At 36.8% G+C, this 23,337-nt stretch overlaps 1 protein-coding gene across 2 annotated transcripts in view; it reads left to right on the top strand.

The window, feature by feature from the left end:
* The window catches only part of PPHLN1 (periphilin 1), a 58,745-nt gene that overhangs the window by 18,456 nt on the left and 16,952 nt on the right, over positions 1 to 23,337 (top strand). For both annotated transcript variants that reach the window (XM_058804828.1, XM_058804827.1), the window contains exons 4-7: positions 1,351 to 1,601; positions 5,398 to 5,477; positions 8,470 to 8,592; positions 11,074 to 11,214. In XM_058804828.1, coding sequence (XP_058660811.1) covers positions 1,351 to 1,601; positions 5,398 to 5,477; positions 8,470 to 8,592; positions 11,074 to 11,214 — 595 coding nt within the window. The remainder of the gene's footprint in view (positions 1 to 1,350; positions 1,602 to 5,397; positions 5,478 to 8,469; positions 8,593 to 11,073; positions 11,215 to 23,337) is intronic.

Here is a 23,337-nt window from a genome sequence, read left to right as displayed (position 1 = left end):
AGGTAGCGCAGTGCAGGGTTAATCTAGTATTCCTCAAGCCTGAACTTACACTTCATGTCTGTGGCTGCATAAAATGTTCATACATATAATGAAGATGGCTTTCCATGCAAAAAGTAAACCTGCACTGTGTAAAACGCAGCAGTGTCACTGGGGTTTGTTTTGTGGTGCTGTCTCTGAGGCTTCCATAGCCCAAGACACCTTTGGCACATGGAAATCCTTTGTCATCTGTCACAAATATGGGCCTGTGCCTTGCTGTAGGAATTGTACATCTTTTCTTCTCCACCAACACAAAACTAGCTGTAGCTGTGTTGTGCTCAGTGAGACCACCAGATCTTTGAGAGGCGTTCCTCAGTTTAAAATCCTGGACTCTGATGTGAAATAGGAGAGAAGACAGATTCTGAATTACTAGAAATGCTCTGAAATGTTGGAGATTTTGATGGAGAAGCTGAGAAGTACTTGCTGCTCTTACCAGTGCATCTTCTGACCAAGGCAAAAGTGGCAATTCTAGATTCAGTTGGCTTGTATGTCTTTTAGCTCTGTGATTCTTTAGGACAAGTTTGAAATGATACTAGGGTTTTTTTTCACCTTTACACATACATGTACATTAATATGATTTACAAATAACCAACACATTTGTGCTGTGGTCTGGAGTAACAATATTTAAATTTAGTAGAAAGTTTTGATGTTTGGTTTTAAATCAGTTGGGTTTGAGACTTTTTACATTAAAGTTTAAAATTAATATTGTGTGTTGTGAGAAACATATTTAGGAGATATATGTCCTCATATTTTCATTTAAGAGTTGACCTTGGGTGGATTCATAGCTGAGAGAATAGATATTCTGCAGATTTCTTTTTGTCTCTGCTGGATATAAGCTGAATCTGTCAGCGATATTTTGTGTAGCAAGGTGTGTGAAATCAAATGGGGAATATAGGCCCTTGAAAATAAGAGAAAAACATAGCTGAAAAATGCCAAATAATATAAACAATATTTACATAAGCATTTTTATCTGTGGTAAATTAAGGCTTAATTTCCAGGGTAAGTGTACCGAACCCGAACAAAATTGTGAGAGTCTCATTTCATCAATATATTTTTCCTATGTTTTAGCTATATTGTCAAGAAATAGAAAGGAATTAGCTTCTAGCAATGAAGCATCTCAATGAAAGAATTAGCTTTTTCTTTTTTTACTTGCTTTTCATCCCTTGCCTAGTACTCTTAAAAACACTGAGGATTTTGGATGTGTTTTACAGTTAACCTGTTTGTGTTGAGCAGGCACGAACCGTTGCCATTGTGCTGTTCCATAAACATTGCAAGGGCAAGCTAGTTACTTGTAATTTTCTGTTGTCTTCCCAGGGACGTCAGAGATGGCTTCAGAAGAAGAAGCTTCTATTCTTCTCATTATGGGAGAGATCGATCCCCTCACAAGAGGGACTCTCCTTTCTTCAGGGAATCGCCGGGGAGCCGGAGGGATTCTCCGCACAGCAGATCTGGCTCCAGTGTCAGCAGCAGGAGCTACTCTCCTGAAAGAAGCAAAGCCTATCCTTTCCACCAGCACAGCAGAAATATGTCATCTTTACATAAAAGAAATGTCTCTTCTCAGCAAGGTAATTCTGGATTAATGATGGGAACTGGTTAGTGAGGTGAAACTGCAGCTCACTGTATAAGCCTTTTTTCCTTACATGCTCTTTTTAAAATGGGAAAAGCTGACATTTTGTACTATGTGCTGTCTGCTCTGGTTGTTTCATTGTACTCTCTGTTCCCTTATGTATTTCATGTGGGAGATTGTAGGTGTTATTTTGGTATCAGGTCTAGACTGGCTGTAGGAGTTTCAGCTGCACAGCTTTTTCTAGTATTTTGTATTATTTTTAGCATCAGCTCCTGTTATTTCTTTATGTGCTTCATTTGATTTCCTGACAAGAAACTTTGCTTCATCTACAGCAGATGAAGACATTTCTTCCCACAACCAGAATAAAACAGGGATTAAAAAAAAGGAGAAGTAAAAGTACATACTTCTACTTGCTTAATTTTCTCCAAATTTTGCTAGACTTTTGAAACTGACTGTTTTTTAGCAATTGCATTTCAATGTCAAAATCTTTCAGATCTTGCTCTCCTTAAAGAAATGTGAAGCATCTCAGTTGAGTCTATTCTGACTTTTTGAAAGCTTGGCTCTTAATGTTTCCCAGAAGTCTGGTGAATCATCTGTTTTGAGAATATTTGAGGTTTCATATTTAAATTATTGGGGGGGGGGGGGCTTTTTTTAGTATACTACAATCTTAGCCGCTCTGTTTGTACAGCTTATGTAAATTAATTAGATTTGATTTCCCATTCTGCAAAGGCCTTCTAGTGAACTGTGCAAACCTACTGTTCATTTTGGCAGCTTTTTAAAAATTAATTGGATATGTTTTTCACTCACTGAGAGGACACATTGTTTCCAGAGTGACACTGAATCATTATGTAGCACTCCTTGTAAAAAAAAATTTTTGTAGTTTTGTTAGCATTGTTTAAATATTGAGGAATAATTTCACTCCTCACAGAGTAGAGATGGTCTTTCTATTTGGGCATTACAGTGCTTTCAACATTTTGTAGCAATACTTAGTGAACATAAATTCCTCTAACTGTAGGGGAGGAAGAAAAAAATAAGCTAGTTAACTACTTTTCTAGAAGTCTTGTAGGTGCGCAGCTTATAATTACTAGTGACAGGAAAGCAATGTTGTGAGGAAACCATTCAAAATTTTGGAATGTTTAATTTTTTTTAAATTTTGAGCTTTGATCATATATGTATATACTGTATGGTTAGAATTACTCAGACAATAGTGGAGGTAGTGATATAGAAGCAGATACATTCACAAACCAGAAAAGGTGCTGATCAAGAGAGGAGCTTACATCTAGGTCTGTGGTTTTTGACATTTTTCTCCTGTTTGCATGGTTAAATACCTTTGCCAATCACCTTTAGATAAGTTTTAAGAGACCAGCTGAGTTTTACACTGGACTATTTCTTTATTCCTTTCCCTGGAAAGGAGAACTACTAAAATGGCCCTCTAGATGACTGAATTAAAATATCTGTTTGCAAGGTATAAATTGTTTAAATAATACTTCTAGAATAATTTTTGAATTTGATTTGCCTTAGGTAAGCTCATGTATTGAATATTTAAAAGGAACATCAAGTGTGACATCTCATAGATGTCACCAGTACATTTAAATAAATTTACCACATGCAAAATATATACTATTTCATGTGGAATTTGCAATATGGCATCTTTCTAAAATATTATAATGCTATTTAAAGTCATGTCATCTGAAGAAGGAATATCCCATGTCTGTCACAGTGGTCACAAGGGTTTTCAGGGTGAGAGAGAGACGAAAATGTGATTTCATGTTCAGAAGGCATGATTTATTAGTTTATGATATATATATATTACAACTATACTGCAAGAAATAGAAAAATTCTCAGAAGGCTAAGCTAAGAATAGAAAAGAAAACGAATAACAAAGGTCTTTGTTCTAGCAGAGAGCGACACTCAGTTTTGCCGTGAGTGGTCAGTAAATCTAAACATCCACCCGAGACCAATCATGGATCTACCTGTTGCATTCCACAGCAGCAGATAACCATTGTTTACATTTTGTTGCTGAGGCCATAGCTTCTCAGAAGGGGGAAAAAATCTTAAAGAAAGGATTTTCCACAAAAGATGTCTGTGACACCATGTCCTACATACATTCAGATAAATACAGGATTTAAACAAAGAAAACTGTGGGGACATGAAGAAGCTTAGTAAAGGGAGGAAAGGGCGTATGGAAAAGGCAAACATTCATCTGTGATTGGAGAGGATGGGATGTTTAATTTTACAGATAGGGCTTTGGGGCTCAAAATAGCCACACACATTCTGAAAAAAATGGCCTATAAATAATGTCTTCTAATTAAATGTTGTTTTTTCACTTTGCTTAACTTTGAATAATTTTCTGCCTTTTGTATCAGTTCATTTCATCTGTTCAGGTGCAAACATAAAATCCATTCAACTGATACAATCTTTAAAGAATCAAGTCTGACAAAGGAGGCATGTGGGAGACAGAATTAGAGTAGTCCATTAATTTAGAAGGAGGTGGCTCACCTATAGGCCTGAGAAGCAGATATCACAGGACCAAAACTTGTGTTACTTAGTGGTGACTAAAGAGATGTTCTGTACTTTGTTGCTTTGACTCATTAAATTAAAGCCATAATGAGCAATCACATTTATAGTTCTACAAAAATATCTTCTATCCCAATTTTCACAACTCTTCAATAGCTTTTTAAATTAATCTCTTTATTAATTGCATTTATAAAAAATTAATGGAAGCCAAAGTAAGCTTATATTACCTTGGCTTATTTGTGATCAGTCAGCTGTTTCCAAGTCAGTGTGAATAGTCTGGTTAATTTAGGCCTACTGACAGCATGTTTGCTTTTTCATACTTTTGCAGATCATTTAGATGTAATCTGTGGACCACAGCTTGAAAACTGGTAGTTTACACTGCTGCCAGTTCTGTTGCTGTGGGCTGCCTGTAACTGGTCTATGGTGAAACTCTGCACAAATTGTGATTAGCACTGTGAATTTGATTTAATATTTTGCCAGTTTTAACTTCTATAGGAAAGACAGTGATCTCACAAGGAGCATCTGCTCTGTGGTTGCAGAATACAGATCTGTTTCCCATGGCAGGACTTTTCAACATACTGTGGCCTGTTAAACTAGTTCATGCACTACCCAGTTACCTTGAGTGATTGACTGGTGTCTAATATTTCAACTGTTTCTATTATTGCAGGCATATTAAAAAGTGAAATCACATCATCTTGTCGAATGATACTGATACACCCTTTCAGTTAATGATGGAAAAAAGGACTGGGTTTTCTTTAATGTGTGAAATGACACAGCTCTATCTTTGCTCTCCTTGGGAAGAGAAAAAGTGTTACTAGTATTTACCAGATGATGGAGTATGTAGATTTTATAGAATCATTAAGGTTGGAAAAGATGGAGTCCAACCTTAGACCTAACACCACCCTATCAACTAGACCATGGCGCTAAATGCCATGTCCTGTTGTTTCTTGAACACCTCCAGGGATAGTGGCTCCACCCTCTCCCTGAACAGCTGTTCCAAGCTTAGTCACTCTTGCAGTGGAAAGATTCTCCCTGGTGTCCAGCCTGAGCCTTCCCTGGCACAGCTTGAGCCCATTTCCTCTTGTCAGTAGTTGCCTGGGAGAGGAGTTCAATTCCCATCTTGCTCCAGCCCCCTCTCAGGTAGTTGTTGAGGGTGATAAAGTTCATGTCTGATGTGAGAAAATTTCACTGCAATTTTTCTAAGCCAGTAACCATATTTGGAATGTGTATATATATATATATATTTAATTTCTCAGTCATTAATTTCTTTCTTGTAGGTAAAGAGAGGACAGTTCAGTCACTGAAAACATCAAGAGATGCATCACCGTCAGGGTCCACAGCAGTACCTCCATCAAAGGTGAATTTTCTTTTTGAGTACTTCACACTGGTTTTAGATTGTTCATTGTTGGATTTTTTTCCTCAGTTGGAAGGAGATATTGCATACACCTGTTTAAGTGCATATTCCTTATGATGTTATTTCCTATTCCTTACCATAGGAGTAGGACTTGTTCTTAGAATTCTGGGTTGTTGTATGTTAGTATTACCACTCATTTTGACACAGACACACCTGCCATGTATTCAGTGGGAAAAAACCCCAGGCTTTGGTTGTGCTATGTCATTCTAAGTGCTTATCTCTTACACATCTCTTTTAGAGCTGCTGTGCCAGCTGATTGCCATTGTCCTTGAGGGGAGAGGCAAGTGATGTATTTTCAGTGATGTAAATAGGGAAAATAAGATAAAAGCGATTATGCACAAGTTACACTGATTTGGATCATAAAATATACTTTATAATTAGTTCACTTATTTTGTTTTTAGACTCAGCATACTGCAGCTTATTATCAAATCCTTACTTAATACACACCTTTGAGAACAAGGAGGCATTGCAAAATCTCTTGCTCTTGAGTTAATATGCAGTGTGAGCTTGAGCTCTGTAAGTGCTCTGCTTTCTTCTTCAGTCAGGTCTGATCTGTGCTGTATTGGTTTTTTGCCATCAGTTTGCAAGTATATGCTAGCAGTGGATATCCACTTGATATAGGCTATGCAAAATGAAACTTTGTTTGATGGGAGTCATTTCCCAGACAGCATAAATACTTATTGGGTATGCATCAGCTGCAGAAGTGGAAATACTTCCATGGCTGTTCATTGACTTTTCTCTTCAGCCCCCAAATCTGCTAATAATGTAACTGCCCTGTGTCAGTGGAGCTTTTTGGAATCAGCCTTTTGGCTGGAATTGCACTAAACAGTTAAGTTACCCAAGTGTTTCACTGACTCAGAAGTAGTGACAGAAGTAGTCTTGGCAAAACATTAGCATCTCCAGAGGCAGAGTCTTACAATTTATCAAGGCTTGGGAAATTAGTTATATGCTATATATTAGTGATTAAAGGAGATAATTTTCAATGCTCTAAGTTATAATTTAGCTCTGAAATTCTTACAAAGGTATATATTCCCATAGCAATACCTCTTTTCACTGTACTATCTATTTGCAAATCTAAAAAGGTTATCTTAATCTATAATTATTTTTTGCCTATTCATGCATGTGAATCAATACCTGTTGATGTTACCTGATCGTAGCCACCTGTTTGACTATGGTATGAAATATTTTGTATTTTTCTTTGTTAGCTGTATGGATTGTAAGCCTTGGAGGCTGTATACAACATAGAGCAGAAGGTGGATATGTGAGACAGGAACAGCTGCTGAGCAAAGTGACAGCCTTTTGCTTTTCTATGTTCTTGATGAGATAAAAAATACAAAAAAAGAGAGACTTCTGGTTTTTTGGGGGTGGCTGGGGCAGCAGTTTAGGTTTTTTTTTTATGAGATGTATGAGATTGGTTTTTTCTTGAAAGTTTGCAGCCTAAATAGCTGCTGCTATTTTCAACTGAGAAATATGTTCCTGTTCTGTCTCTTCAGCTGAAGTGTAACTGTGCAAATACCATTACTTTATTCCATAAAATTCACTCAGGATTTAATACGTATTTATAACATTCAACCTATAGAATTAAATTTAGTGAAACTAAATTAAACAGATTTTTTTCTGTATTCCAATAGATATTAGTTAATTTCTTTTATGGCTTGTGGAAATATAGCAGGTTATGTGAGATTTTCTATGATTATGTTACTCCTTTCTTCTAAGCGCCCTCTCCATATCCCTGCATATTCAATTTTGTCACCCCTGACTTCACTGGTTGTAATTCAGTAATTTGCAGTTATAGAAACAGGGATTCCTATTGGAACATTGTGGTGCACTTCTCTTCTGGATTCAGATAAAGGTGGTGTCTTTATGACACAGAATCCTGCAAGGGTTCTGTGAGTTGTGTATTTATGCCACACTACAGTACAGAGGTATTTGGATAATATTTTCTTTGAGGTAAGAACAAAAGATGTGAAGACAAAGGAGTTTTGATACTGGCCATTTATATGACTTAGAATGAGCTAATGGTCAGAGGTGGAGTTTCTTTCATTTGGGTTTTTGTTTGTTTGCTTCTTTTTTTTGCCTACCTGTTTGCTGAGATGGAACAGGCATGGGGTAGAAATTGTTATGGCCTTTTTCAGGTAGTAGAATTTTTTGTATCTCTTTTTCAGATACCCATCTTAGTGTTGCAATTTTTAATGCTAGAGTGATATAGATTCTTTGGGTGCCACATAGTGATAAGATTTATAAAGCTCGCTGTTCCTAGACTCATGTTTGCCATTGTCTGTTTGCTGCTCTGATAGTAAAAGCCAAATAGTATTCTTGGAGAGAAATCAATTTTTAAACATTATTAATGTGAGAATTTTCATTTGAAAAGGTAGATTTAAAAGAACATAAAACCATGACTGACTCTATTATAAATTATTAGCATTCCCACAAATAGAAAATAGTGGATTTTAATGGAACCAGGTCTGATCACTTAAACTTTGTGTAAAATATTTTTTCTCCTTAATTAGCTCAGGTTTTATACCCTACCTAGTATTTAACAGTTTATTTAAAAATTTTTGCAACCTTTTATGCCTGAAAATCACATTGAATTACTAGTTCACTCCACTCTTATATCTGACTTCTTTCAGTGCCCAACAGGTCTCAAAAAATTTTTCTGTTATCTCTAACCTGTGAATTTAATAAACCTTATCTGGAAGATATAGTGGTTTTGTAGTAGTCCACTGACTTTCACAGATTTATCTTTTTTTTCCTCCTCTCTTTTTTCTTTTCTTTTTAAAGAAACTTGACAGCAAATGAAATAATTTCAACTTTCTTGTTTCCTATTTTAAAATATTTTAGGGATTGAAATAGCTATTTATTTTAATTTTGAAGATGTTTGCCATGTGTAAGTGTATATTTCATGTTAAAACTTGACTATCATGTTTTTGTACAGGCCTTGGAGAAGAGCAACAGACTATCAGAAAAGGAACTTGCAGAAGCTGCAAGCAAGTGGGCAGCTGAAAAGGCAGCAGAGAAGGCCGAGGAAAGCAATTTACCTGAAATAACAGAGTATGATGTAAGATAGGATTATTAATCCACTTATTTCCAAGTGTTACAACAATAGGCTCTTTTTTTTCTGTACTTTTCATAAAGGCACATTTTGTAACTTAATCCTGAATTTTTCTGCCTATGCTATTAAATATTTGTTGCAAGGGAGTGAGAGGGAAACTAAAACCTTGCAATTTATTTCTTTTGAATGAATACACAAAGCCACAGTACATTTTGTTAGTATAATTTGCCATGATGTTGAACTACAACTGACACAATACAGTTTCAGCTCTCCCAAGTGCTCTCCAAGGAGCTCTTGTAGTAGTGTAGGTCTGAATGTCTACTGAACTCCTTAAAATTAAGAGAGGACTTTGAGTCAAAACATGAGTGTACATGTAAAACACAAGACTTGAGGAGAGAAGCTCTGGTTTGTTGAGTTCCATTTCAAGCTGTCCCAGCCTATCATGTCATGTATTCTTTTTCAGAAAGCTGTCTCCCATTATATTTAAAATAAACCTTACCTTGTTACTGCAATGGGTATATTTTTTATTTTCCCCAGAATCCTTATTTCATTATTAATCAATGATAATTATTTACCAGTTTATTCTGTTTTGTTTTCACCCCTTCTTGTCTTCCACTCCTGGCTATATTGAAGTGGGATTATAGCCCTTCTCAGTCATTTGTTATACTGCTCTTGGATGGGATGTCTTTTTTGGGTTCTGAATGTTAGTGAAAAATTTATTTTTCATTTAAAACAACCCAAATATTATGTTAATAATATTGTAAATACTCTGTTTCACTTCTGTGATAATTTTTTTCTTTAACTTTCACTTTGTTTCAACTTTAGAGGCATTCTTAAGAAAAACAGTATCTACTTCGCAAAGTCATGTCTTAACCTTTCCAGTTAATGGGTTTGATTTTTTTTATCTGTTTGTAAATAATTGCAGAGAAAATGGATGTGTCTTGGGAAGTATCTCATTTCCACTTGTAGAATATAAGGGCTAGATTAGAGAAATAAACTCAATCCATATTTATCTGAACTTTCAAGTCCTGCCCATTGATGTAATGGGTGAATGCATGAGCAGCTCCTCAGTAATGGTCAGGAAGATCTATTTAGATACATGAACTGGAAAAAGCAATTAAAAAAAGAAAAAAGGGGAGGAGGTGTTAGAATCAAGAAAAAGCAACAGCTGATCCAAAGATGAATACCATATGAAGAAGAACAGATGCATGAACATTTCTGAGAGGTTCAGGAGAGAAATATCACTGTGGTTCTTGATCAGGGGAAGGTAATGGAAGGGAGGAAAGAACAGAGTGGGCCACATGGAGAAGAGTTGTTTAAAGCATCCTCTGCACCTCAGAGAAAACTGCAGTGGCAAAAAGATTAAACATATGGAATCAAAGTGAAGCAATTGCAGTTGCTTGTGGTACAGTCTGAGATGATTTATTGACTAAGAAAGAGGGCTGTAGAAATACTAATGAAGGAGGTCGGGCTTCTCATTCTGAGTGTTAGAGGAAAGGATTTCTTACCTTGATTAGTAGGCTGTCACATATGAATTGCAACAATTCTGAACTTTTTCCTGTTTATCTTACAAGAGCCTAATACTTGAACTTTGTGTTGCACTGAGCTTTTTAGTGGCCTTCATTCACTCTCAGGCATTTCGTTCTTTACTGGCATAGCAAGATTTGGGATTCAGTCATAATGGTTTGTGTTGCTGCTAAGGTTTGAGCATGTGTTTACAGGACTACTTAAGGTCTTTACTTCCTTTTTCTGTCTAATGCTTTTCTCTTTCATGTTAGTTAAGTCTTAGGATTCTTTGCCTCTGTTTTTGGGTAAAAGAAACTAGTTTTCATCTTCTTCAATTTTCAAATCTATTTTAAAAAAATATAAATTTGTTCCATAATACTGGATTTAAATAATTCTGTAAAACAGAATTGCTGTATTTTCTAGATAAACTCCTTGGAGGTGGCATGTGTTTTCTTTGGAGCAGGAATACTGTCTTAATTTCTGTTTTAGAGAGTGAAATCTTCAAATCACATATTTGCTTTTGCTATACGGTAGTTATTGCAATAATAATAACGACCTGTGGCCCTGAATGCTTCAAGAGTTCTCCAAAATTTTAATTTTTTTGATACCTATGCTTTTGCTACTTTTATCCTTTCCCAGAAGAGTAGTCACATTTTCCTTGTGGATTTTTCTTGCTTTCTGGTGTTATAAATACCACATACACAAATTTCTTCTCAGTGGATGGGGAGGTAGAGGTTATCTGATATCATTGCCTCTACACAGTTAAGGCTGTGTCACAGGGGGTTTTATCACGTCATGTTTTCTACATGTTTAAAATCTGTATTTCTGTGTCTACTAAGATTGTAGCAATAACACTTCACTAATAGTCTTGATGAGCCAAACTCATATATCTGATGACTGTGTTTGGGCTTTTGGGGTTTTTTCATCATAGTGTGATTTTTATTTTTCTCTAAAAACTGAATTTGTTGTTTTTTTCTAAAGGCTGGATCTTCAGCTCCATTATACATTGAGCAAACAGAGGAAACAGAGGCGAATCTAACAGACAGTACAGAATTATACGAGGACAGCCAGCTTCTAGGTCGTTCAAAAGCAATTGCAACTAAGACAAAGGAGATTGAACAGGTGAGTCTCCTTGGCATTTTGTCACTAATACACTAATGATTTGCTCTGCTAAAATTACCTTGATTTATTTTTTCCTCCTCCTTGGAGTCTAATATGAATATAATTTGATTTTTCAAGACTGTGTGGTATCATCACCAACAGTTTAATTCTGAAGAACCATGGCATTTATCTGCACATGGAAATTAATGGTAGTTTTCTGCAGCTTACATGCAACAACTGCCGTTTTGCAAGCTGAGCTAAGACAATGACTGCCCCTTAATTCTCCTGGCTTTTGTTCAGTTGCCTGTGAGGCCATTTCCTGGGCTGCAACACTGTTCCTTTTTATTCACACTTGAAAAGCAGCTATCTACTGTGTTGTTTTTGGAGTTTATTTTTTTTTTCTTCTCTTAGTATTGACTTTGCCTAATCATGTTCATGGTGGGCACAGCTTTCCATGTGTGTGGGGTCTGGCTGGGATGGAGTTTTACCAGAGTGTGCCGTAGCTATGGGAGCCATGATGCAGTTGGTTTGTCCCTGTGCGTCTGATCACAGGGTCACAAAGGCCCTAAAAGAGCAGGACCAGATGCATAAACTTAGGACTTTTAAAAAATGACAAACTTAAAAAAAGCACAGGCTAGGAAAAGATTTTAAATAAATAGCTGTTGTGATTAATTAGCCTCATGCTGGTGAATGTGTGGTTAAATTTCCTTAGGCCCTAAGGACAAGGTTATAGTGAAAACGGATGAAAATTTGGTCATAAAACCGAAATACTGTTTTCCATATGATCTAATGCTACTGTGTTTGGTAGAGTTTGCACTTAATTCTAGGGAAATCTAGATTATGTTCTATAAAATGAAACTTTTAGAAACTTAATTCAGAAAAGCCTGAGGAATAACTTAGATTTGGATTTTGCACAACCAGTTTCTCCTGTTGTTGATTTGAATATTGAAGGTGTCAGCTTCTGCAGAATTTAAATAAGATTCTAGAATGATGCTAGAAGTATTTTACTTAATTAAACAAGATTCTTATTTTCTTATAAACAAGGACTGTGAATTTGTTAAGAATTAGACAAGATATTTACTTAATCATTAAAAATTAGGACTGGAAAATGATCCACGTATTTTTCACATAAATACTTAAAATTAACTTCTGGATCTGCAGTTAAATTTTCTGGATTTTTATGAAATTGTTGTGATAGAGCTGATGATTTTCATAATCATCATGAATATCCTAATGAGTCATCATAATAAAATACTGTGAATCTTCCTACTATGTATGGAATCAGCCTGTATACTATTCTGTTTACTTTGAGTTCTCAGGATCTAAATGTAAATTTAGCTTAACATTTAAATCTGTAAAGTGAACTGTAAGAAAGCTTTTATAAGAAAGGTTTTTCAGAATTTATTTCTGATTGTCTTGAAGATTCAAGTAATAACAGAATCATTATTTGGTTTGATGGACTTCTTTGCAGTTAAATTTCATTCAAGTGTTTAATGTAGTATTTCTGGAATGTAATGTAGTGGGAGGATTACTAAAATAAAATGCTGATTGCAAAGACTTATGCTGCAAGAATGGTGAAGCGGTAATCCTTCTGCAAAGCAAGATTTTCAAGATGTTGTTTTTCAGTATGCACTGGACAGCTAGCAAGATATTTAAAATAAGTAAGAAATGAAGTCAAGGCATGTGCCACTGGGTATGTGTTAAAGAATTGGTGAGGGCCCAGCTAATGTCTGAGGAAATGAGGTCTGACCCATTGAACTACTTCCACTTCTGTCTCCTAAATTTTTCTTTCCCTCAGAGCACCAGATCTAATGATGTTTGCTTTTTGGTTCATATTTATCCTCAACCTGATTGCCAAGTATTTCTTGGCTCTTCTAGACTCCTGAAAAAGCCCTCTTTGCTTTGCCCTCTCCATATCCATTTGTCTCCAAAGCTCTAACCTGGAAAAGGAACAAAATTTTCCAAATATACACTTCATGGGATAGTTCTATTTCCTCTGGGAAAACCCAGAGGCAAAAAAACTGTGCTGACAGAACATGCACGGTGTCGCAATGGGCAAATCCATTGCTGTGCAGCAGGGAAACAGGCAGTCTGATGCCCTGGGCAGGAGGGAGGTGGCAGCCTGTGATATAGTCTGTTTTTTCTCTTAAGAAGAGCAATCAGAAATACCCCTTGAGCAATTGAATGAAATATTCATACAGGTGTTCTGTTTTAAATGAGTCCATAGCAGTATCTTGTGTATCGCTCATATCACTCTTTTGTAAAGTTGCCGCTGCCTTTTCTCTCAGCTACAATAACACAATTGCCAGTTTCAGAATTTTAAATGAAGTGTGATTGTAAGTGATCACCCTGGCTCATCAAGAAAATAGTTGTATATTATTTATTTGATGGGGGACTGACTGCAAACAGTCATGTAAAATCATGTCATTTGATGAAAAATGAAGTTCTTTGTGCGCTGATGATGACAGGGCAAAATGTGTCAAACCAAGGGCTAGTTGCTCTTTGCTATATAGTGACTATCTTCTAGGAGTCTGCAATTGCTTTGCAAATATTAACTGAAGCTGACACAAAGAGAGGAAACTAGAATTTCTGCTCACGGATAAAGGCTTAGAAAAATCCAGACACTGCATAAACAGAGCCAAGAATGATCTGTGTCACTCCCAAACTAGAAAAACTTTGGAGTATATGTTTCATTTGAAGTGTGCCAATATTACTTGGAAAGGAGGGATATGGCTGCAGATGCACAGATGCTTGAAAATATTGCTGAAGTGAAACTGCAGATCCTGGGTATTTTTTGTCTCATCTTTGAAACATCAGGCATAGTGACATTCTGGTGGAAACACCTAGGTTGCATAGGACTAACCCCAGCCCATCTCCTCAGAACAGGGCCTTACATCAGGGCATTCAGGGCTCTGTCAAATTGAGCCCTGCAGATTTGCAATGAAGGAGGCTCTGGTGTTTCCCTGGGCAGCCTATTCCAGTGTCATGAGCTCTTGGTCTTGAGCTCAGCTGCCATCACATTCCAGAACATGGTTTCTTCCCACCAAGGACACAGTTCCTGCTCACTGCTTCTCTTGGCAGCTTTCTGTCTGCATTCTTGAACTGCAGAATCCCAGCTCCTTGGTGTGGTCCCCTGCTTTTGGGGCCTGCTCTGCTGGGAGTGGGCTCTGCTGCTCTCAGGGAAGGGTTCATTTCCCAGAACCTCCTGGCTCTGACACTTCATGACTGGGAGAATAGGGTTTTTTCTGGCACTTCTGCATGGCAGGTACTGTGGAAATGGTTCCCTTCAATCCAGGTGCAGACTGTTTTTAATCTTTGTTCTTCTGCATGCAGTGGAAATTGCGCAGCATTAACATATATCTCATATTTTAATATAGCCCATGATGTGTTTTTTAATGTTTTGTTCTTAATTAAAAGCTTTGGAGAGTTTTGGTTGTTTTTTTTTTTTTAATTTATTTTTAAATAGAATACTGAGATAATGAGCCTTCTGGGTTGGGATGTTTTTTGATTGTTTGGTTGGGTTTTTTTTTTTTTTGAAGTTAGGTGTTTCCTTAGGTCTTTGAACATGCATTTCCCTCTTTTCTTCGCTTTTTCAATTTTGAAATTAGGTGTTAAATGTTGTCTGAGCATTTGCCTGAGCATGGTGAGGTAGAACCCCATGAAACAGATGCTTAAAAGATTGGTCTGGTTACTTGTAAACAGCATTGTAGTGAATTTTGCATCTGCATGTCAGGATCAATGAATGTCTATAGTTTGCTAATGTAACCATTTCATGCACTTTTAAAATATCTTTGCATTTAATGGCATGCATTACACATTAAGGTAATATTTTGGAGTTGTTTAGTTTCTGGTTTTTATAGTTAAGGATCAGCTTGTGCTTTTAGCATGTAATGTGCTGAAGTGTGGTGGTTTTTTTCGGAAGTGATGACAAATGTGTCCCTGGTGTTAAATTCATAATTGGAGCTATTCAGCATCAGCGTTGCACAAAAGGCTATCTCTTTGTTCTTCCTTCACGAGCACGGGTAGCAGCGATTCTTGAAATGCCTTATCTTGTCTAGACATCAAGTCTGTAACACTGTGTTAATTAGTCCATTATTATGTGTCCACTTTTCTTACGTGTTGCATATTCAAGTTGGAGTGACATGCATTACCTCTGAAAATCTATTCTATTCTGAAGACAAATTTTACCAAATGACAGTTTTACCAAGTACCCTCCTTGATTCTGTCAAAAAAATCAAACCTCTGAGTTTCTCAGTTTGGTTAGTATTACAGATTTCTGGCATCTAAGGAATTAATTAAGTACAGGAATTAATACATTCATGAATGCTTTTTTATTCTTAATGGGATCACTGGCTGACTGTATGCTTTCAGTTCATCAAGGTTTTTAAATGTTTAGCAGAACAATATTTTTTAATGTTTAAACATTTAGTTTAATTGCTTCTTTAGTTGACATTCTAAATGAATATTGCTTGTATTAATGAGCTGTTGCCCTAATGGGACTGCCTTGTGTCTGGAAGATGCTGAAAATCAGAGATCTTTCTAAAGCTTGTGTTTGAAACTTCATAGCTATGGTGCATAGAAAGAAAGATAAATGGGGGTGTGACTAGGTCCAAGCTGTCCAAATTCTGTTTCCAGATCTGCTGTCTAAGTCCTTTTCTTTTTTAGGTAAATTACTGACATCTCTGACCTAGAGTTACAATTAAGTAAGAAAAACAGGTTTTAGCAGTTACAGTGTGTGTGTGGAGTTTGAGAAGAGCTGTTCTGTTGTTCCCCTTCTTTGTCATAGCTCTTGTTCTGGTAATGTCTATATAGCAATAGCTGAGTTGTCTTTGTGTGTACTTGTTATGGGCCTCTATTCTCTGGAGATGCTGCTCTGAGAGAAGACTGACCTCTCGCGAAGTGATATTTTACATTGAAAGGACGTTGTTAAAATTTTTGGCTTTAATATCAGCAAAACGTGATATATATTTACATTATACAGGCATTTCTGTCATAATAACTACAGTTTGTGTAGTGTATGGGAGTTTGCTGTACGCCTTCCTCACTGCCCCCAACCCCTCCTGTGTCCTTTGCTAGTTTTGTTTTGCTTCAGGCAAAACTATTTTACAGTTCTTTAACAGTATAAAGATGAAAGAGGTTGTAAATATGAAGTAGCTTCTGCATCTTGGCTAGGGATAGGCTCATGGTAAATGCACTGGAAAAGTTTTGTAAAGCTTGGCTGTGATAGATTAACTGTCTTAAGTTCTAGCAGTTTTAGTAAAATAAGTAAATTAATAAATTGGAGTGATGGGAATCCAGGAAGGGATGAAGGAGGATGTCAGAGCTGGCCTTGGAGGTATCTTTTCTTTTGTGAAGCTCACTTCAGCTGAGCCAGGGAAACTGGTTGCTGTTTCCTTTGATTAGCTTGTTGATCTGCTTGTGCTGTTGCTCATTTCAGGCAAAATTATCTAGATTATAAAAAATCCCCTAATTAAAATATAAGCTAAGAAGTATTTGAGTTAAGTGAAGCTGAAGGAACTGGAACAGTAGCTAAAAACACATTAAAGGATTATTTCTGGTTGTGGATGAGGTCAGACATGCTTTGTTTCTGCCTGGAGTAGACCAGAGGAGGAGCAGGCCAGATGAGGGTAAAGAGGGGGAAGCTGTAGATGATCACTCCTTCCTAGCTCTGCTGTTGTCCTTCAAACCTCTGTACTTAACACACAGTGACAAGGCCTTAACGAGGGACTCATCATCATCAGTCTAATTTGGTTCGTAGTGCAGTACTACATAGCATGCCTCCTCTGACTTATGTTTATTTTACTTAAATGTAACTTGTAATTAAGTGTGTTAATTTATTTTTTCCTAATCAGAAAAACATGTGTGTCAGGTTTTGTTATTTTGCCTTAAGCATCTTAGAAGAAATGATGATAACTCTTTTACTTAATTATATCTGCCTATGTGGTTTATTAGTTTCCTTGTATCAGTATCCCTCTCCTTATGTATAAAAGTGATTTTTTTCTTTCTACATATTCTTAGACACCTTTTCTTTCATATTAATTCTGACCTGCTAATTTTTCTATCTTTCAGTGTTTATTCTGGACTTCCTTTTTACCATTACATAATGAAATCAGTCACATTTCTTACTTATTATATATATTACTATATTACTATATTGTAATATAGTATACTATATTACTATAATGCTCTCTATATTTCATGCTTGCCTTAGGGGTTTTTTTGTTTGTTTTCTGTTTTTTGGTTGAATTTTTTGTGCTGGGGTCTTTCAGTTTTGCAAATATGACCTATTTATTATTAATTTGTGTTTTCATGTTTGCGAAACTACAAGAAAGAGAATATAAAAGGTTTTGGTCAGTTTCTTCATAGTATCTTTTATTCTCCTTATGAATACATTTATTTAAAGGAGGATACTTGTAGAAGGACATGAAAGCTTTAGCTACTTTTCATGTGTTTGGGCCACCATGCTTTAGAAGTTGTAATCTTGCACTTTCCATTTGTTCAGCTGTGTTCTGTTCCCTTTCTATGGACATCAATGGGTTATTTGGTGTGCACTGCCGTGTTCATAATTACAAACTGCTGCATATGCAAAAGCAGTGCAGCTCATTTTGCTCAGCACCTGAAGGTATGGTTTAATAAGAAATTATATTACCACATTGCAGATTTTTGCCAGCAGCTTTTTCATTGGAAAGCTGATAAAAAGTGAGTGTTATTTAATAGGCAGTGCTCATAGGGAAATACTTTTAAGAGAATTTAATACCAGAAATGTATGCATTTATCCAATAACAGTGGGGTATTTCTTAGAGGGGATTGAATTAAATGTAGCTCACCTTTAGCTTTCACCACCATTTATTGAAGATCTTGTTTGCCTTATGTTTTTTCATGTAAACAGTTTTAGGCCTGTGCTGATCACATTATTTTCAAGTTGCCAAATGCTGGCTATTCAACCCATTGACAAATGCAGAGTTTTTGATGTAGAGGCACTTCCTTACCCTGATCAAGCAGCTTGCAGACTGCAAGATCTCAGAGGATTGTTTGCTTACAGACATTCTTTAAGGGTATTGTTTACAGGTGTTACAATTTGGTGGCGGATCTCTGGAAGACTTAAATGGGAGAGGGCCAGTAATTAGGTACTTGATTAAATTGCTGGACTTTGTTGAAACCAAAAGAAATGTGGGAAAAAGTTGTTCAAATCTGAAAGACAAGATCATCTTCTTGGTCAGATAAAGTGAAAATCTGAAGAGTTATTCATTAAATAGCATTTTTTCAATCAAAAGCTGGTAGTGATTGAGTTGAAATTTCTGGTTCTGTTGTGAGAAACCCGAAGAGCAAAGACAGGATGAAAGACTTGGAAACCATAATAGTGAGTGGGCTGGAAAGAAGAAAGATTAGTTTCAAGAGATGATGAGTGTCAACAGGATTGGAAAAGGTGTTAGAAAGAGAAGAAACTCACTAAAAATGTGTGGGCCTTGATATACAATTAGGAATTAATTTTGAGAAATTGCCTACTGAAAGAACTGTCAAAAGTTGAGATGCTTGGAAGGATAAGCAGAATTGACACTGGCAAACCTCCTGGGAATGACGAAGGATAAAAACCAGAAATGAATCGTCTGAGCCTTGATAAAGGCAATAGTTCCTGTGGGAGTGAGGGTTATTGTTTTTGTGGGTTGGATCTTTTTGTTTGTTTGTTTGGGTTTGTTTCTTGGGGTTTTGGGGTTTTTTTTTTTTGATGGTGGGCTTTTGTTGTTGGTTTTAATACCTTGGATTTAATTCAGAGGACAGATCCTTCTCTCCAGATTGGTTCCGAGCTTATTCTTGCTTTAACAGAAGGGCATTTGTGCATTTAAGAAGTAGGTTAACAGTGATGTTTTTTTTATTTTTGAACTGTTTTAAGGATTAAAGATAAAATTATCTCTTAGTAGGCTCAATGCACTGAGAATTAATTTTTTATTCTACAACCTACTGTCTTTTCAGCATTGTAACTAGGGAAACCTGCTGCTTCCTGGATTGAAGCAGAATAAGAACAGAATCAGTGCTGTATACCTAGTAATTAGATCCAGAAATTTAAACTCCCCCAGAAAGAGCCCAAGCTCAAAGAATTACTGTCTAGCATCTCTGCCACCAAACACTGATTATGTATTAGCTCTATCAGTATTCCTGATACAGTCTGAGCACTGATCTTCTGAAAGACTTAGGATACAGGAGTCCAAGTGGTGCTTAAAACAAGATAGATATAGGGCACACAGAGCACGGTGTCATGAGGGAAAGTTTCATAAAACCATATGTGATGATGGGATGGTGGTAACTGAACAAACATGTAAAAACCCATGGAAAGTGGCAAATGAATAGTAGTGGCAGGAGGGCTGGTGACAGGAAGGACTTGATGTTTGATATGGAAGCTGGTTTCCATTTCTCCTGCACTGACAAGTACTTTCAGGCCTCAGGAGGTTGAAGTAGGCAGCAACAGAAGAGTGTCACACACAAAACCTGTAGGTAGGGAAAATCTGCTGAAGTGTGAATCTACAGTTTTGTGGGGTTTTGTGTGTCTTTTACAGACTGTTCTTTATACAACAGAAGCTTGATTTTTAGATGACAGCTTTCCTGGTGCTTGTAGTTTAATCCTCTAGCCCATTTGTAATTTGATTTATATACAACACTGACTCATGTATAAATATAGGATCATCTGTGACCAAAGACACTTTACTGAAAAGTTGTGTTTGTCACCTGATTCTTAAATTTACGTGCTGTATCTCAGTGTCTCAGCTAGCCTGATGTCCTCTCTCTTTTGACGGTTGTTTCATTGAGTAGGTTAAACTCAGTATGTTTTAAAGATGGGTAAATTATGCCTATTCATTTTCTCTGACCTTTAAAATACAGGATAATATTATAGTTTTAAAAGGCATCAGAATTGGAAACTGTTCTATAATTAAATTTCCTAAATTATGTGGAAAAAAAAATCTATAGTTGCTTAAGTTGCTTATGCATGTGCTGCTTCTTTAAGTTATGATTATGAAAACATTAGATTTTTATCTTGGGGTGTAAATGACTAATGTACATCACCATTTATTGCTGACCCACAAAAGATCACTTTCCTGTTTTGTTTGACTCTTATTTGCATTGGTCTGGTGACTTGAGTCTTCAGTGGTTGTCTGGACATACACTTGCATGGATATCACGATGGCATGCTTCACAAAATATGGCATAAAAACAAGGGCCAGGATTCCCCACAGGAGAGGTTTATGGTGTGCCTGTTTTACCTTTCTACTTTGACTTGGAAAGGCTAATAGAGTCAGGCTCACTTGAAAAAAACACAGAAAGTGAATACTGCCAAAATGGAGTGAGTCATGTGTTGTTCCTGATCCTTTACTGTCTCACACTTCTTGAGAAGTAGCATTCATACATTAATTTTCTGCACTATTGAACTTCAAGTACCACTCTGAATGACACTAATAACCTGTAATACATGGGTTTGGTACTGTTTCTTCAAGGTTTAATTTGTTTGTTAGCAATCTTTCCCCTTCTCTTTACTCCAGACAGCTTAAATACTTGATCCCATTACAGCATAAAATGTTCTACTTACCTGTGCACTGTGTCCTTACTTGACCACAACTACCAGCTATACACCTTACAAGCAGTCTACCACCCTTGTTTAGTAAATAAAAGTTATGTATTAACTTTTTTGGTCACACGCTACCTGACTTTAATTTAAAAAAAATCTACTTAAGCGTTTTTAAACATAAAATCATAAATAGATTAGGATATGCTGACACAAGCTTTTCAGTGATCATCTACAGCTGGAAATTTGCCCATTTTATTATGTTTCTTCTTCACTTGGCTTCCTGGAGAAACTATCTTATGCAATCTCAGTATCTGTGCTTTGTATCTTTCGGCTCTATTGTCTGATTTCAACTAAATTCAATTTAGGCATAAACCAAGATGATTAGTTGTTACAAGCATTATGAAAATAGGCTGTAACAGAAACTGTATGAATTCCAGTGGAGGATATATTATGATTGCATCCCATTATACATCAAGAAGCCCCTTAAGCAAGTGCTGCAGTCAAAACCAACCTGTAGCACTGCAGACTTCAGCTGCACGTTACAAAGAGTTTGGGGGCAACCATAATTTGAGGAATTTAATCTCTGTTTTGTACTGTTCTCTGTAGTACAAAACAGAGATTTTATACTGCTATCACAGTAGTCTTTGTGGGGCTTGACCATGAATCAGATCAAGAAAAAGAAAGAATTTGTGGACACTTAGTTAACTAGTTCTCTTAAGCACAGTGTGCTTCCTTAAGTGTGCCTGCTGCTACAAGAGAGTACCCACCCTGTGCTGTGTGCCGAGCCACTACTGTCTCTGAATATTCAGTATCCTGAAAGTACTGCTTTAGACACAGTAATTTAATCATCAGGCAGAAATCTATAGAAAGCTGTAGTCTTTGATGGTATTTGCACAGTAACTGTTTATTCTTATCATAGGGAAGATAAAACTTGAAGATGTTTTTGTTCTGTTTTTAAAGCTGCTATGACCAGAACTGTCATCTTCCTTTGAGACACATCACCATCTTCTAACATTAACAGGATTGGTTCTACATATTTTTGAGAATTAACTCACTTGGAAGCACTAGTGCATCATTAAACACCGTCTGAACAGCCCCTTTCACCTGGCTGTTGGAGCCAGACTTTGATTTATTGTGAAGCAAACTGGCCCCTAAGTTCTTGGGACTATTTCTAGCTGAGGAATGAGGTGACCTCAGAATTGGAGGGTGGAGGATACCTGGAAGAGATGAAAGGATTTATGGTGACAGGAGAGGTAGGGTTAGTAACTGAGTATGGGAAGCAGTGAACAAGGGTGGGACTGGACTCCCAGTTGAAAAAAAGAGAGATTTTTGCCAAGATCAGGAACTGCAGCCAAGAGGGTGGGGGAAGGAATGAGATGGGGAACATGGGTGGAGATGGGAATTAATTCCACAGGAGCTCTAAAGCCCATGGGCAAATGCAGTGGAGTTTCTCCCTGGCTGGAGGGTGGAGACGCTACATCATGCAAGAGAACCCGCTGCTATTTCTGGTGCCAGAGACAAGTGGGGAGCAGTCGGGTGCTCCCAGCTTGGTGTCTTCCTCTCTGCATGCCCTCCAGGCATCTGCAGGAAGCTGCAATGGTAAGGCAGGAAATGCAGCGTTCCTGCATCAAGTACCTGGAATTGCTTACTAAAAAATTTGGTAAACATGCCATTCACTGCTGTTGTTCAGTTTACTGTATTTGTCATCAACTAGGATGTACATGTAATGTAGCCTAATGTAAAAATTACTTGTTTATTAAATTATTAATCTGCTTACCCAACTGTAGGTCTAGCCATAACTCAAAAATACTCTCACAAATTTTTTAAAATATTTTTTATAGTTTTTGTCAAATTTACTCTTAGGCATCACTGCAGTTCACTGTACAGTTTTCCTTTTTCTTATGGATATGATATGGAAGGTGATTTCTTGCAATTATGTTTTTGCTAAAATCAGAAGCAGAGATAAGCAAGTAATTATCTGGTGTCTCATGACCCAGATAAGTTACTAAAAAACCCTGTACTTCAGGAGTGTTCCTTTTTACTTTAAGCAGCTACCCAGAAAAGCACATATCATTATATTGAGCTGGCTCTGAAGCTTTTTAATGTGTGTAGGTGTTACTCGTGTCACAGTAAGCAGCCAGAGCAGTGATCCCAAAGAGAAGTATCTCATCTACTGTAAAGGTTGTTCTAAGTATTCCTAACAAAACATATGTGCATATTGCTGAGGAGTTATATTGAGATATGCAGAGGTCTGTTGGGGATAGAGTGCTGAGCTTGGTTTTGTCTCTTGTGGATCAACTAAGATTTTAAAAGAGGCAAGGACATTTAGCATGTTAGCTGAGTATGAGTACTCAGTGTCTAGTGTCAGGTGAGGTTTTATGCATGTAAGGATAGGAACTTCCATTGGTATGTTTGCAATTAATTTCACTATGTATCACTCAGCAGGTAGGTGTAATTAGTAAGCAAGTGGTTTTTACTGTATTCCTTAAAGCTGCTCTATTCCATATTACATTAAAGCTCTGAAAGAACACGTGTGTATATGTACATAATAGATACAGTGGGCAGTGTTTCCTTTCTTTAGATAATGT

This window comes from Ammospiza caudacuta, chromosome 5 (genome assembly GCF_027887145.1).
Source record: "Ammospiza caudacuta isolate bAmmCau1 chromosome 5, bAmmCau1.pri, whole genome shotgun sequence".
Lineage (NCBI taxonomy): Eukaryota > Metazoa > Chordata > Aves > Passeriformes > Passerellidae > Ammospiza > Ammospiza caudacuta.
The sequence above is the reverse complement of the archived record's forward strand: the minus strand, read 5'-3'. Positions and strand labels throughout refer to the sequence as shown.